At 41.5% G+C, this 17,090-nt stretch overlaps 1 protein-coding gene across 1 annotated transcript; it reads left to right on the top strand.

Moving 5' to 3' along the window:
• The first annotated feature begins 2,415 nt into the window (after positions 1-2,415).
• YIPF6 (Yip1 domain family member 6) lies at positions 2,416-15,116 on the top strand. The gene is made up of 7 exons (XM_014574670.3): positions 2,416-2,478; positions 3,529-3,657; positions 4,252-4,330; positions 4,750-4,792; positions 9,277-9,402; positions 9,525-9,682; positions 10,085-15,116. The coding sequence occupies exons 1-7, from the start codon at positions 2,431-2,433 to the stop codon at positions 10,201-10,203; spliced, it is 702 nt and encodes a 233-aa protein (XP_014430156.3). The 5' UTR covers positions 2,416-2,430; the 3' UTR covers positions 10,204-15,116.
• The last annotated feature ends 1,974 nt before the right edge of the window (positions 15,117-17,090 follow it).

The following is a 17,090-nucleotide window of genomic DNA, read 5'->3' as shown; positions in this document are numbered from 1 at the left end:
AAGTTGAATCTGCATGTAAGTCAGAACTGGCTGTCAGTTTCAGCAGTGGCTGAATCTGGACGCCAGTTCCGACTTACATACAGATTCAACTTAAGAACAAACCTACAGTCCCTATCTTGTACATAACCCGGGGACTGCCTGTATTTATAAAAGGTCTTCTTGTTTCCCTTTATGCCTGTAGCTAGTTTGATCTCATTTTGTGCCTTTGCCTTTCTAATCTTGCCCCTGCATTCCCGTGTTGCTTGCCTATATTCATCCTTTGTTATTTGTCCTAGTTTCCATTTTTTATGAGACTCCTTTTTTATTTTGAGATCATGCAAGATCTCCTTGTTAAGCCAAGCTGGTCTTTTGCCATATTTTCTATCTTTCCTACACAGCGGAATTGTTTGCTTTTGGGCCCTTAACAACGTCCCTTTGAAATACTTCCAACTCTCCTCAGTTGTTTTTCCCTTCAGTCTTGCTTCCCATGGGACCTTACCTACAAGTTCTCTGAGCTTATCAAAATCTGCCTTCCTGAAATCCATTACCTCAATTGTGCTGGTCTCCCTTCTACCTTTCCTTAAGATCATGAACTCTATTATTTCATGATCACTGTCCCCTATACTGTCTTCCACTTCCACATCCCCTGGTCCAGCAAATTTCCTCATTTGGGACTGGTCAGGTCCCAAGGATGTCAGACCAGGGAAGTCCAACCTCTGATTAGTAAAACTAAATATTCCTTTTTTTTGCCAGCAACATACTCTGAACAGAAAAGAAGAGTAAAATCATATTAGCTTCTGAATGTAATTCAGTACTATTAAAGAAGCTTAATAATATCTCCCTTATTGACCTGCACAATTCTTTAATATTTTCAGGTTATATTAACAAGAGAAGATGATCAGTTAACATATTGGCCATAGAGTCTTATCTGAAGGTCAAAATGTCGGTGTTTTCATCATCTTTTGTCTATGCATTCTTCAAACAAACACCCTTTACACTACAGTAATGTGGAAAAATGTTTGTTTACATGTTAAACAGGAAGGTTCCTCTTCTAATTGTTATGCCACTACTAAAATAGGAAGGAAACTGGTTAATAACATCTATTTCAAAACTGTACCACAGTTTATTGAAGCTGACACTAAGGGATGACAGATAGTATGGATTTTAGCCAAGCAACGTACAAGGCCTTCTTCCACAAACTCTGCTGATGTCAATTCAGTCCTGATCTGCTATACAAAACTGCTTAAGATAGCTAAGTCTAAAGCAGACCATGAAGAGCTTCAAAAAGATCTCACAAAACCAGGTGACTGGGCAACAAAATGACAGATGAATTTTAATGTTGATAAATGCAAAGTAATGCATATTGGAAAACGTAATCCCAATTATACATATAAAATGATGTGGACTAAATTAGCTGTTACCACTCAATAGAGAGACCTTGAAGTCATTGAAGATAGTCCCCTGAAAACATCCACTCTGTGGGCAGAAGCTGTCAAAAAAACAAACAAACAGAATGTTAGGAGTCATTAAAGGGTTAGAGAATAAGACATTGAATATCTTATTGCTTCTTGTAAATCCATGGTATGCCCACATTTTGAATACTGCATGCAGATGTGGTTGCCTCATCTTAAAAAAGATTTTTTGGCACTGTAAAAAGTTCAGAAAAAGACAACAAAAATTATTAGAGGTGTGGAACGGCTGCCATACAAGTAGAAATTAATAAGACTGGGAAAAGAGATGACTAAAAGGGGATCTGACTGAGGTCTATAAAATCATGACTGTTGTGAAGAAAGTGAATAAGGAAGAGTTATTTACTCCTTCCCATAAAACAAGAACTAGGAGTCACTAAATGAAATTAATAGGTAGTGGGTTTAAAACAAACCACATGATGTATTTCTTCACACAACACACAGTCAACCTGTGGAACTCCTTGCCAGAGGATTTTGTGAATGCCAAGACTGTAACAGGTTTAAAAAAAGGGCTAGATAAACTCATGGAGGACAAGCCCATCACTGACTATTAGCCAGGATGGGCAGGAATGGAACACTAGCCATCTATGAATGGGCAAGAGGGGATCCATTACTTCACCATTACCTTCTCTGTTCACTCCCTTTGGGGCACCTGGCATTGGCCACTGTCTGAAGACGGGACGCTGGGCTAGATGGACCTGTCATAGCCCCCCTACACGCAGCTCCCCTAAGGCAGCTGTTTGGACACGCACATCTGGTGCGTGCGTGTGTTTTGCCAGACACTGGAGACTGGGAACGCCCCCTGCTGAGGCTGTGCGCTGCCCCTTTAAATCTGGGCTGTCAGCCCAGCTATCTCCAGGGGCGGGCTCTGGCGTTGCCACGGCTACTCGGACGGCTGACGCAATCTCTACGCGCGCTGCGCGGAGCGATGAGGCGCTGGATCCGTCTCCACGTCGCCTCAGCCGGGGGGGGCGGGGCCAAGATGGCGGAGGCGGAGGAGAGCAGGGCTGGGGGAAGCGCCAAACCCTTGGTGAGGAAGGGGTCGGGGGACCCCGGTGCCTGCCGGCGGTGGGAGGTATCGGGGGAGACCCAGCGCCGCTACGCCTGGGTGGGGGGCGGAGCGGGACACGGAGCGCGCTCGGACGCCTGGGTTCTCTTCGTGGCTTGGGGGAGGGGGCCGGCTCAGCGGTTGGACTGGGGAAGGGCCCAGAGGCCGTGGGAGGCTCGTGGGTTCCGGGGGCTTGCCCTTGACTGGGGAGAAGAGGCGGCTCGACCAGGGCAGGTTGGTTCCCATCTCTGCCGCTAACATTCTGGGAGACCTTGAGGAAGCCCCTTCCCGGCCGTTGCTTCATCAGTGCAACTGTCTCCGAGTTACAAACACGTGAAAAGAGCGGGGACGAGGGGGGAGGCGTGGCTGCCCCCCCCCATGCTAGAGTCAAGCACAGCAGCAGTATTGTTTGAGAAACCCATTCTCTCCTCTGTCACGTGGTAAACCTTCCTGAGCAGGATTCCCTTCAGCACACCAAGCTATTCATTAGTTAATTGCATCACTCAACAATAGGTGTAAAAATCCCAGTAATCAGTGGGGGAGAAACACGTGATCTTAGCCTTCAAGAGGTACACGCCACATAAACTTCATTATGTCTAATTTATATGGGGTTCTGAATAAATTGCTCACTTCAAAGTGGATCTTCCATTCATGGTATACTAAGCATGTGGCATTGTAGTTGCCATTATAAACTTAATGTAGCAGCATCAGTGTGCGCACATCTTTACAGACCACAGACAAGTCTTGTAGCCTGACCCAGGGAGCTTGCAATGTAAATAAGTACAAACATGAGTCATATGGTAATAGGGGAGGGAGGATCTTAGAGGTTACTGACAAGGAAAATGAAATAACCTTTGTATGTATTATCTCTTCTGCTCAGACGTAACAGCTTGTCTCTTAGTTGTGAGTGAATTGTTTGGACTAGGGAGACTACTACTCGAATACAAATTCATTTATTTAAATAGTCTGCAGAAAAAGCCCTAGGAAAACATGAAGCTATTTCTGTATTATAAAAATAAATTAAATGTGTAGTTTGCAGGTCTTTCAGATGTGTCAATATCAGAAGATATTCCAGTGGAAGGGGAGATCACAGTTCCTGTTGGATCTCATTCCCCTGATGAAGATTACTCCACATTGGATGAGCCTGTTAAGGATACTATTGTGAGTTTATATCCCTTACTTCAGTGCTTTTGAATCTGTTATCTGTAGTCTCATGCAAGTTTGCCAACTATGCCTCAGATTTCCAAAGGGGTCCACACCTCCATTTGACATTTTATGGGGTCTAAAAACAACTGCATTACTGTGTCTGTGGTAATACATGGAATTTTGCTGATCTCTTGGAATGTTAGATGGTTTGCTCGCCTTGTAATTGGTTGTGATAAAAATCCTGAAACTTGTTCACTGTGAACCACTGAAAACTTTTGTAGTTGTCAGGGCATCAAGCAGGGATGGGGAATTAGCCAGACAATAAAATCTCTTCTTGGAGTAGCAAGCAAATAACATTATTAGCTGGATATAAAGAGGAATCTAGTGAACTTCATGCATTTAGACTCATTATCCAGCTCTGAGTTGATTTGAATCTAATTTTTATACTGTTAAGGTATGATATAGAAACATCTGACCAAATATCTCTTGATTTAATACCAGTGCTATGTAATGATTCATAGCTTGCAAAAGTATTTTCTCCTTCCTTTTATTAATGTTTCAGTACCTGTGAAATCGTGTGCTATAAATGTTGTCATTTATGTGTTTCAGATGCGAGACCTAAAGGCAGTTGGAAAGAAATTTGTGCATGTCATGTATCCCAAAAAGAGCAGCGCACTCCTCAGAGACTGTATGTATCAGATTTAAAAAATCTTGCGGAGACAAACATTACAAGACAAATATTCCTAAAAGATACTGCAAGCGTTGGATAAAGTCTTTGCTTTAATGAAATATTTGGAGAATAAAATAGCTATATGGGTTTTTATTCTGCAAGATGTAGAATAACACAAGCAAATGAGGCTGTTGTATGAAGAGAGAGAACAACATTGGCATGTATTTGAAGTGAACTGTTTATCAGAATGAGTCTAGACATTTTTAATTTGTATGCATCTTTATATTTAGTATATAGTACCAGGTGTTGCTATGGTAGTTATGGTATTGGGAACTGGAAAGAGAATACACTGAGTTGTTTAATACTCTTTTATGCTAGAGAGACACTGTTCTGAAAATCATTATCTGATGTCTTGCTGCTTTTTTCCCTTACTTCAGGGGATCTTTGGGGTCCTTTGGTGCTGTGTGTGTCACTTGCACTGTAAGTACCTGTCATCTTTCTTATGTGCAAATAATAAAGGGGATTTCAGATATGTCATGGTCAGGTTAGTGTAGTGCTTAGGTTGGTGTGATGCAGATATTAATGTTGAAACCTATGAATAATGGACTCTCTAAAACCTTAAACTTTGGATTTTAGGATACATGTAGGTACAGGCAGTCCCCGGGTTACATGGATCCGACTTACATCAGATCCCTACTTACAAACGGGGTGAGGCAACCCTGCACTAGCTGCTACCCCCCAGCAGACCAGGGAGACGCGAAGCTAGCGCCGCCCCCAGCAGACCAGGGAGACGCGAAGCTAGCGCCGCCCCCAGCAGACCAGGGAGACGCGGAGCGGCTTTTCTCAGCAGACACCTCAGCTTGAGAATAAAGGACTGAGGGAAGTGAGGTGTGGGAGAATAAAACTGAGCTCTGGAGAAATGTTTGGCTAGAGTTTCCCCTACAATATGTACCAGTTCCGACTTACATACAAATTCAACTTAAGAACAAACCTACAGTCCCTATCTTGTACGTAACCCGGGGACTGCCTGTAATTCCTTTCTGGTCCTGTAGTATTGGGGATAAATGTGATTGGAAGCTACAAAGGTCTTGGTAATTCTTGATTTTTAGTGTATATAGCAAGTATTCTTTGGGCTAAATGTTATGCATTTCATATGTGTTATGCAGAAAGAAAAATGAAAGTTTTGTTGCTCATCCATAGTGATATGAACTCTGGACTAACTGTTTATTACCTATTTGTCACTTCAAAATACAACGGCTTCCAAAGCAAACTTACAGTCCTGAAATTCTACTAAATTGTTGTTTTTAATTTGCTGCATCATTGCGAAGAACTAAACCCTTAATCGCTTCTTTTGACTGCTAAAATGTGGGCAAGTTTATATATCCGAATAAGGTTGTGAAAGGTGCAAACAAAATGATGAAGTTATAAATCCTGCAGGCAGTCTGTTTTGAATCTGTATGGGAATATGAAAAGACAAGCAAGCATGGCTTTGGCTCTTCTGGATAAAATAACATCCTGAACTAATGGACTAAGGGTGTTAAAATGCAGTTAATTGACTAGTCGACAGAATTTCCATCCACTAGTTGATAGGCACTTCCCCAGCAAGGGTTCTTCTACATTTCAGAGGAGGAATGCAAAACTCTGTGTACAGCCCAGAGCCAGTGGGAAGTCCCGCTGACTCCGGGCTGCACACTGCGCGCCTGCTTTGAAATGCATGAGAGTCCTCAGCTGGGGACTCCACAGCTGATCCCGGATTCTGGGGAAATGCCGTGTGGAACCCAGAGTCAGCTGGGAGTCCCCAGCTGATCCTGGGCACCACAGCAGCTGCCCCTTTGAAATGCGCGGGGGCATTTCAAATGTGCAGCGTTCTACGGATCAGCTATGCAGCGGCCGCCTTTGGGTTTCAAGGTGCTGCCACTTTGAAGTACCCTCCCCTCTCCTTTGCTGCCTCTATCTCATAGGCAGCGGGGGGCGGAGGGGAATCGACTAGTCAAAATTCTGTTAACATCCCTCTTGTGGACCATCAATTCATTGCTGTGAAAGACTTAACTGTTGGATACTATTCTAAGAAACTAGTTTATATATATTTTTTTCTTTTACATACACAATCTCAGTCATCTGTGAATTGTACTTATGGTCTGGAAGCTATAGCTATCGACTGTTTCCTCCTTTAAAATGATCAGTGTTGGAGGGGAGGAGGGGGAGCCCAGCAAATCCATCATGAGGTTAATGATTTTTTTACCTATAGTAAAATGTGCGTATACATAAAAAAAATCATGTGTCTTTGTGTTTATCCATTTAACTTGTCATCTTGGCTGTAATTTTTCAGGGCATGGACTATGTACATGCTAGGCTTACAATACATTGCGGCTCCAATCCGGATTAGGCTCTCTGGGTTCTGCTGCACTATTGTGTAGTGCACAGGGAAAGTACTACAGAAATTGGTGTTCACAATACTACTAGTTTCCTCATTCCAATAAGATAGGGATTAATTTACCCCCAAGAAGTTACTTTTAACTGATCTGAAGGCATACTTTTAGTTCTGTTTGTTAAATTACCAGGTATCTTCAGTTTATTCTCTCCCAGATTATAACTATGTTGAAAAAGCAACAACTACTTTGACATCTAGTAATACTGAAAGTAGTTTTAACGCTACTACAGGTTGGACCTCACTGGTCTGGCACCCTCGGGACCTGAGCAGTCCTGCATGAGGGAGTTTGCTGGACTAAGGAAAGTCCCCTGCCACCAGCCCCCTCAGCCTGCTGTTCCTTCAGCCCCGCTGCCAGCTGGGCAATACAGGTGTCCCAGCCCCACTGCCGACATGGGAGCACGCAGCCCTGACCCCACTGCTGCGGTTCCAACTTTGCTGCTTGGCCGGCATGTGGTTCCAATCAGGCTGCTGATGCAGCTGGATTGCTGCTGCCCCAGATGGGCTTCCCCTGCTGATCTGCCACAGCCTGGTTGCTGCAGCTCTGTCCTCACTGCCAGGCCAGTACACTACCCCGCTCGGGCTGCTGCAGCACAACCCCGCTGCTGGACTGGCACCCACAGGCTGCCCTGGCCACAGCTGGGTTGCCAGGCTGCCCCTGCCCCGCTACCACTGCAGGGTTGCTGAGGCCCTGGCCCTGCTACTACAAGCCTCATCTTTTGTAGGGCTCTCAGGCACTGGCCCTCCTGCACTGGAGTTCTCTTGATCAGAGTCCGTCCCGGTTTAGGGAGGTGCAACATGTATTTATATTTGCAGTGGAACTGAGAAGCCTCAACCACTTTAGAACTCCCTTATGATAGGCCCTTTACAAATATAGTAAATGGCATTATGCAGACTCAGACCCTACAGGTTTTTCAGAAGTGCCGGGTTACAGCCAAAATGATGATGGTTACCTGTCTTTGTCTCTGACCTTTCCTTTTATCTTTAATTCCAAGTTCAGTTCTTTGCTTTACTCATGTGACCTTGGGCATGTCACTTAGCCTCTGTCTCATTTTGCCACCTGGAAGATCGTTAATAGCAGTTCACTACTTTGCAGGAATGTTGTGAGGATAAGTACATTAGCATTGTGAGGTATTTGGATACTAAAGTAATAAGGTTTACACTAAGGCACCCTTACAATGCCAGAACAAACCTTTGTGAACCTCATTTCCAGTACTCTAGCTACATCTGTTCCTGAATCTCCTTGACCATTTCTTTTACAGTTGTGCTTTCTTATTAAAAAAAAAAAAAGTGAAAGGTGAAGGGTCTACATCAACAAAAGGGGGAAATTGATTAGACACAAAGTACTGTCATCTGCACAAAGTAAAGAAACTGAGGGGCAAAAGAACAAATTTTTCTCATCTTTCAGTTGTAGTAATCTTGGTATTGCATGAGACAGTTGTAAGTAAAATGTTTTAGATATGTGATTTTTTTTTTTTTTTTAAATGGGCTACCTTTCACTTAGGTCACATTTGTTTGTTTCATCTGTCCAAGCTTCCACTTCAGTCATATTGTGGTTCAGTGGATAGAACTTAGAGCTCCAAATTGGAAGACTTTAGTTCTGTTGCTTGTAACTCTGCTGACTCATTGTTTCTCGTTAAATGGGGATAAAATCCGCCTTTGAAAAGTGGTTGTTGATCTATGGGACATAGTCTATTACTACTTCATTCATAACTTCTTACATGCTGCCCTTCTGACTTTTCTTAGGTTTGTGCGTCAGTCATGTGTTGTCCTGTCTCATTCAAAACCTTCTAAATGTGTCTGTTAATTAAGGATAAGACTTTATCATGGTTGTTTTTAGTAAAGGTCCCAAATAGGCCCTGGTCAATCAACAAACATTCATGGAGCCTGAGACCCGTCTATGACTTTACTAAAAATTAACTGGGGGGTGATGAAGTTCCATGGGGGCAGGAGGGAGTATGATTGACATTCCAAGCCCAGGATGCCATGAAGCTGGGTCTCATGGGCTCTAGCTGCAATTCTCAGCAGAAATCACAGGGCTGTGACTGCAGGGTCCTGGTTCCAACCAGCAGGGGTAGGGTAGGGATGCACAGTTCTGTCTCACCTCCTGAAGTATTAGAAGTCACAGAGGTCCAGTAAAGTCATAAAGTCCATGACTGCTATGACCTCTGTGACTAACTCATTGCCTTATTGATCTCTCAAAGTGAGCATTGCATCCATATTGTTTAAAAATAAACAAATCCTCCATATCTCATTAAGATGACCTTCATTTGACCAACCACTGTGACATAGCTCCCATTACTGTATTACTGAAGCACCTTTTGTCTGTCTAACTTGCACTATAAATACCGTGGGGCAGAAGTTGTCATCCTCTCTCTTCTATACCTATCTGATCAGCTATCTACTCAAAGAGAAATGTGCTTCAAGCTACCTGAGAATCATCTCTTAGGCTTAATACAGACGATAAAAATAAAACATGAAACCAAGTTACTGCTCTATGTTCATCTAGTATTTTGCTGTTTTTTTTCTGCCTCAGGATGCTTCAGGGAGGGTCAGCAGACAGTAAAGATGATGGAGGCCCCCAGTTTGCTGAGGTCTTTGTGATCATCTGGTTCGGAGCAGTTGTCATTACACTCAACTCAAAACTGCTTGGAGGAACTATGTGAGTATACATGTGAAAAATAGCAATGGAATTGCTCCAGTGTGTGGATAATATTTGTGTTACTCTGACACAACTTCCTTATCTTCCTCCATGTCCCTCCTCCCCCCTACCCTCCCCTCTAGATCTTTTTTTCAGAGCCTTTGTGTCCTGGGGTACTGTGTCCTCCCTCTGACAGTGGCTATGCTCGTGTGCAGGCTAGTACTACTAGCAGGCTCAGGGACTGTCATCTTCATTGTGCGACTTGTTGTTGTGATGGCAATGTTTGCCTGGTCAACCCTAGGTAAGAAAGTTTTAGCAACAGAATTGTATTATGGATGCAAAGGAATTAAAACTTGTACTTTTGCTGTTAAGAAAGGTGGGCCTGCCTAGTAGTCTGCTGGTAGCATGGGTGAGGAAGAGATCATGGTTTGGGTTCCCCAAGTTGGTGAGGTTTTGTGGAAACGTTGCTCCCAACGTTTGCGGAGAAAGGGTGTTTTCTCTTCCCCACATCTCAGCGCATGATCATAGCCATGCTGGGGCAGAAAATGTGGGAGTCTTCATGTTGTTATAGCTTTTTCCCTTCACCTTTAAATGTACACTGGATCCTAAATTAGCAGCATTTACTGGCTTCTGATTGAGTTTGAAAAATGTGTTAATTTTGTTTTGTGCACATTTCAAGTCTGTATTTTTTCTTTGTCACCAGCATCCACAGCCTTTCTGGCCGACAGCCAGCCTCCAAATCGCAAAGCTCTTGTTGTTTACCCCATCTTCCTCTTCTACTTCGTTATCAGCTGGATGATTCTCACCTTTCCCCCTCAGTGATGGGGATCAAAAGAGACTGCACAACACGAAACTGGAAGTCTTTTTTTAAAAAATGCTGCTGTTTAATTTATGGGCTTTATCTCTAATTTATAGATATTGCCTACTGTAAAAAAGCAGCCTATGGGATAAAGCCGGGGAGCTGAAGCATTCATTCATAATTTCTAAGAATGAGATACACAAAGAGTCGGTTGCTCAAAAGATACAGAAGTCCAGCTATTGAATTTTATTTTATCCTGCTATTTAGTATAGATGTTAATTTAAAAATGCCCAGTCTAAGAAGAGGCTGTCTCATCTGAAAAATGCAGATGAGAGAAGGCAGTTTTTGTGTGACTGGAGAGGATAAAATCCTATCTTGGAACTTCAAGAAGATTGATAACTGAAGAGCAGGCAATAAGGATCTGACTTAGAAGAATTTCAGTTCATGCTTTGGAGTTCTCTTTAAAACTGAATATTGCCTTATGAATAATAGAACACATTTGCTCATCAATACTAGGTAGAAAAGAAAGGTATTTAAATCCTGTCTTTCCTAGATGTGCAAAGAGTTGAAATCTATACAAGGTGCATCACGGGCAATAATTTTTCACTTCAGGTTTTAGCAAAGATTTATATGTTTGCTCCATGCTTTTTCTTCATCAGAGCATGCCTGAAGGGAGCTGTTTCTGTTCACACTGATGTAAACCGCTCTTGTTCACTTACGCATTGCAGTCATTTTATGTGTGTTGGGAACAGTTCACAAGCTAAATGTCTCAAATACTGATGTAACACTAAGTAATCCATACAGTTTCATGAGATGGTGTTTGCACTGGACATTTACAAATTCAGATCAGAATGTGGAAGGACAGAGGAAGACTTCAGATTCTTTACTTTGAAGGTGTTGGCACTGATTACTCAGCTATCACTTGGCAACTTTTGCTTAGAATCTGGCAGCTGGGGAGCAGGTACCATCGCTGAAATGAATTCCTAGTGAGCGATCTGAAGTTCTGGTACTTGAGACATTTACCCGTTAGCATACAAAACAAAGATTCAAACCTGCTATATTTAAGATAGAGGAATGAATTAAATGGTCCATAAGTGAAGATGTTGGTTATTCTGAATTTCTATGGAGATCTGGCACTCCATTGCTTAGAGTGATTAATAATTGGTTGTTTGGAGGGTTGACATGTAAATGACATGTAAATGTTTGCCTTTTGTACATATGGGTCCTGCTTTTGGTAGTGGAAAATAAAAAAACAACAACATTTCTGTAGATTTTTAGACTGAATATTTATAGAAAGGGAGGGAATCTTCCTTCAGACATGTGCTATATGTACATGCCTGTTCTGCATCTGTGGAAACTGATGCAGATATATAAATGTGCCAGTCTGGCACTGATACAAAGATAAAATCCTGTGTGGACACACTGAGAGCCACATAAAGGTTATTACTGATGCATAATAAGCAATAGATAAGGAGAGCTGCAGAACATCAAAGCTTAAGAAGGGGCTAGGAGATAAAAGCTGCTATTCAAATATATAGTTAAATAAAAAAATGAACATAATTTCATGCTTTCTCATGTAGTAGTAAGTGCAAAATGGTCCTGAAACTGATTAGTCAGATCTTATTGAGATGTAAATATATTTAGTTTTATATTTTAAATATAAAATGTGGATCTTTTTCTAAACATTCTTCATATACATTTAGGATTCCAAACGACTGGCTGGATTTTAAGAAATTGACTCCCATTTGGTGGGCACAGAGGGCGTGTGGGGGTGGGGAACTGATTTAGTTACTCCCTAGGAAAACCTGAATTTAGGCTCCTGCTTCTTCCTGTCTGCAATAGTTAACATCAGTAAGTTTGTGGAGTGGACAGCTATATTTACTGCCTTTCTTAAGCTACATTCATCTACTGATGAGGGAGCTGTAAGTATTCAGGTACTTAATTGTAAAATGCAATGGGGCATTTTAAAGTTCATACACACTGTTACTGGTATAGGATGTGAAATGGCTTTGTATATTTGTTTTTAAAGCTATGCTGTGTGTTTTTTTAAATCTAGTTAACTCAAGTGCACTTTATAAGATGTTAAAAACAAATATATTTTAGGCAAGTGATAGACAGCAAATCTTCTAGACTTGTTAGGTGTGTCTAAACTACACCCCTCTGTCTGCAGAGGGATGTAAATTAGACACATTGAAAGTGTAAATGAAGCTGAGATTTAAATATCCTGTGCTTCATTTGCACAATGGCAGCCACCACTTTTTTCCAAAATGTGGCTTTTTCAAAAAAGCCTGCAGTTTAGATGGGGCATTTTCGATAGAAATGCCCCGTTTCGAAATGCCCACTTTTTTGAGGAGTACACAATCTTTCGAAATGGGGTATTTCTGTTGAAAATGCCCCGTCTAAACTGCGGGTTTTTTTCAAAAAACCTGGTTTCAGAAAAAAGCAGCGGCTTCCATTATGCAAATGAAGCACGGGATATTTAAATCCCAGCTTCATTTGCACATTTGATGTGTCTAACTTACATCCCTTTGCCAACAGAAGGGTGTAGTTTAGACACAGCCTTTGGTCCCAGTTCTTCATTGCTTACTCAAATTAATACTTTCATTGAGATCAGTGGAGCTTTTCATAAGAGTAAGAATTATACAATCAAAACCTAGTTGTGCACAATTTCCAGAAAGTCAGTCTTTTCTGAAAGACCTGATTTCCTACCCCTCTCTAGTGTTTGTTATGATTCAGATTGTCCAAGTTTGTGACTTTCTTTAAAATAAATATAGTTGTAATTTATCTATTTCCTTGAGAGAAGACAGTTGTCTGGAAAAGAGTTTTAAATTTAAACTACAAATGTGAGAAGCATGATTTTAAAATCCTGCATTCATGCTTTCTTTTGTTTACTTCTAAGAATTCAAGGTGGCTTATTCTGTGAGAATTAATGTATTGCTCTTAGGTTATGAATGGGGAAGAAAGGTTATTTTTGTCTGATCATTTACAGTTAGACAGTGAAGTCTCCCAATGCACATACATGTGCTTAAAAACCATAACTTCCTAAAATCTTTAGCAGCATAGAACCAGGATACAGGTGAGGAATTGTAGGTATTCTGAAGGTTCATGCTTCCAGTTGAATAAAGTTTTGTGGGGTTTTTTGGGGGATTTTTTTTTAACCATTACTGCTTCTGGTTACTACAGTTCATTGTCACAGAATCCATCCAACTGCACTAAAATTCCCCTGTTGATACCAACATATATCAAGTGTGCAATAAACCCCTTTAAAATTCTGTCATTAACATCTGTTCTGAATAAGCTTTTCTTGGCTTCTTAGTTGGAAGAAAGGGAATGTTTGCATTTTTGAAAGTATAGCTCTTTTTGTAAACAAAGTCTTGTCTTACCAAAAAATATGCTGAGAAGGCAAGCAGTTCTGAATATGGACATCAAATTGTATGACTTCATAGCTGCTCCTTTTTGTCAGTTTTTATTTCAGTTAACAAAAGCTAGAAGCTAAAACTATTCTAATTTTCTATTGTTTTTGTCAATCAACTTCCTGCATGTAATAAATCCAAGATACTAATATAGCCTGAAGATTCTCAGTTTAAGAGTTTGATTATGATGTCTGAAATGTATGTTCTGGAGTGACTTATCTAAAACACACATTGCTCATGGTTGCTACAGTTAAAATAAACCTAAAATAGTTACGGATAACCTGAAATATCTATTGATTAAATGATTCCATGCTAATGTGTGTACAGGTATATAATCAGGCTACAGATGTTCACATGTCAGATCAAGAGACAAGATTTGCACTCTTTTCCCATTGTTCAGAAGATGATTGAAATTTTGTATGCGTAGTAAGTTTTCCCTTTATGAGGTCTGAGGACTCATTTAACTGGAATAGCAACAACTTCTGTCAGTCTTCTACTGACTAGTTGATAATATTTGACAGCATTTTGTTGCCAGTATTTACGTTGCTTGTTCCTATAGTGTTTGAGTGGAGGTCAAGATTTAAAAATAGGAAAACATAGCTGTAAAATCACAAACATGGGTAGGGATAACAAGTGCAACAACTTCTAATATCTTTAAAACTAATTCCAATTGACTTCCTTCAATATTGCAACATTCTATGAAAAGTCCAGGGGTAACTTATGGTTTTAAATCTACTCTCTAGGGGTGTGTCTAGACTACCTAGTTTTGTCGACAAAAGTGGACTTTTGTCGACAAAACTATATCAGCGTCTACACTACCGCTGAGTTCTGTCGACATAACGTCGACAGAACTCAGCAGTTTTGTCGACGCTGGTATACCTCATTTTATGAGGCATAACACCTTCTGTCGACAGAACTCTGTCGACAGAAGGTGTTATTGCCTGTAACATTGCGTCCAGACTACGGAGTTCTGTCGACAAAGCAGCTTGCTTCGTCGACAGAACTCAATGTGTCTGGACGCTCTTTGTCAACAGTATCTGTCGACAAAACTTCCGTCGACAAAACGCGGTAGTCTAGACGTACCCAAAGTGCTGATATGATTGTGACTTATATATCCTTTGTACCTGGTCTATAGCTTTGTAGTCCTCCAAAAGAATGTGTACTGTCCAGTCCATATAAGCAAACTATTTAAGCTTATGATTTGAGGATGCATATGATCACTTACTGTCTGGCTTTTCCCCTTGAAAAGTATCTCTCTTTGTTTGAAAGCTGGTGGCCAGGAGAGGGGAAGGTCAGGATATGGGGTGTAGAGTAGACTTTGCCTTAATGAAATGTATAATTTTTCCTGTAGCAAAAGCAGATGCATAAACTGCTATTCTTTCCCACTGAAACTTTGATACAATCACTTGCTGTATGTTTCAAAACCCCCTTCAAATTTCAAGTTTGATCTTCTCTTTCACATGCTATAGCTATGAAAAAGAACATGTTAATTTTAAAGTTATAAATTAAAATACTGAATGTGATACTGTGGTTTGTTGCTTGAAAGTATAATTTGCTCTGTGCTGTTGCCTGCACTCTAGGATCTATGTTAACTGGCATTTCTCCATAATGTTAATATTTTTTAACGTGTCAACTTGGTCAGTCTTTAAGCATTATGCAACCTGAGCTATCAGGACCTGGGAGGGAACAAAGCAGTTTCCTATGGGGCCATGAGCATTTTTGTCGACAAGCTGTAAAGCAGGACTTGGACACCTTTTTTTTGCCTGGGCCATTGACCTCTTCTCCTCCTGCCTCCCCCCCACCTGACCCAAAATCAATTCTGGGCCACTCACCTGCAGGAGGGGGAGTGCTGAGATCCAGGGTTTCCCTCTCAGGGTTCCAGCCCCACTGGGGGTGGGGCGGCGTGACACTGCAGGCCAGATAAAATCAAGCAATGGGACAGATCCAGCCCACAGGCCATAGGTTTCCCCACCTCTGCTCTAAAGGAAATCCCATATATTATGTGGCCTTCAAGGAGGAATAGGGAAAAAAGCAGGTCATCTTTCTGCACTGGCCTGGAGTCTGTGCTTGTAAAATGCTCTGATGGGTATATATAACTGAATTCTTACATGGTAGTATTTCTTTTACTCGGTTTTCGCACGTGAACACACCAAGACTATGTCTACACTGGCGCATTCTCACGCAAAAACTCTTGCGGAAGAGCTCTGCAAAAACTTCCAGAAGAGAGTGTCTACACTGGCATGTGCTTTTGCGCAAGAGCATCCATGCCAGTGTAGACTTTCTCTTGCGCAAGAAAGCTCTGATGGCCGTTTTAACCATAGGGCTTTCTTGCGCAAGAAATTCATGTTGCAAGTCTACACTGGCCTCTTCTGGAAGAGGTCTTGTGCAAGATGGCTTATTCCTGAGCGGGAGCGTCAGAGTTCTGGTGCAAGAAGCCCTGATTTTATGTTAGAATGTCAGTTTACTTGTGCAAGAACACGCGGCCAGTGTAGACAGGCAGCAAGTTTTTGTGCAAGGGAGGCCACTTTTGCATGAGATCGCTCCAGTGTAGACACAGCCCAAGGTTCAAAGAAGTGGGGAGAGTCCTAGCAGGACTTAATCCTTTTTCCTTAAGGGGGAACGCAGATCTGTAACCACTTCTGTGGGTATTTTTAATAATTGCACTCTTGGAGCAGTACTTGTTCTGCTCCTGCCTAATCTGTGTCCCTCTCACACTTAGGCTTTTCTAGTGAAGGGGGTGGGGGCTAGTAAGCTTTCAATGTGTCTGAGTGCAGCTGGTCCTGGTCCCTACTAATATGAACATCAGGAAGCAAAGAACCTAATTTAAGTTATTTACTGGGGTGGTTTCCTGTTGTCACTGAAAATATGCCAGTGCTATCCTATGTAGCTTCTCGAGATATGAACAATGGAAGAGATTTATATATAAAACTTTTTGTAGTAGCTGATCCTGTTTGGTACTGTAGAACTGCTTTTAGTACAACTTATTGAGTTGATATTTGGCGCTACCCACCTTCTAATGAAAGGCATTAAGAGATTATTTATCATAGATGCACATTTCTATTAGTGATCACTCTTGCTACATGATGTACAGCCAGTACAAACCAGCCATGTTAAGGCATAACCCACTTTTCATTGTTAATTTGTTTACTGCATTGATTGCCCTGTAATAACCTCCTTTCCAAGCAGATAAAACTTTATAGAACTAAACTATGTTTTAAGAGATGTGTTCCTTCAGGCCCTCTGCCATTGCTTGCTTCCTAAGGGACTAAGTGTTATCAATTATCATTCAACTAGCACAAAACATGCCTATGTGTCTAATCACTACTGTGAATCGGGAATTGAGTATGAGGAAATAATGCCATGTAGTAGTTATCCTGCAGAGATGTGGCAGGTAGTAATAGCAATCCAATGATGACTTCAAGTCACTAAAGATTGGCTTGAATTCAAGCCAGTTACCTAAAGGTGTACTTACATTGCTTTATCCTCAGCTAAACACC

Source organism: Pelodiscus sinensis, chromosome 13 (genome assembly GCF_049634645.1).
Source record: "Pelodiscus sinensis isolate JC-2024 chromosome 13, ASM4963464v1, whole genome shotgun sequence".
Lineage (NCBI taxonomy): Eukaryota > Metazoa > Chordata > Testudines > Trionychidae > Pelodiscus > Pelodiscus sinensis.
The sequence above is the reverse complement of the archived record's forward strand: the minus strand, read 5'-3'. Positions and strand labels throughout refer to the sequence as shown.

Excerpts from the sequence above, each read along its gene's own strand:
- YIPF6 (XM_014574670.3), top strand. The coding sequence starts at position 2,431 with ATGGCGGAGGCGGAGGAGAGCAGGGCTGGGGGAAGCGCCAAACCCTTG. Across the intron at positions 2,479-3,528 it reads GGGGAAGCGCCAAACCCTTG|TTTGCAGGTCTTTCAGATGT; the intron begins GTGAGGAAGGGG and ends TTAAATGTGTAG. Across the intron at positions 9,403-9,524 it reads AAACTGCTTGGAGGAACTAT|ATCTTTTTTTCAGAGCCTTT; the intron begins GTGAGTATACAT and ends CCTCCCCTCTAG.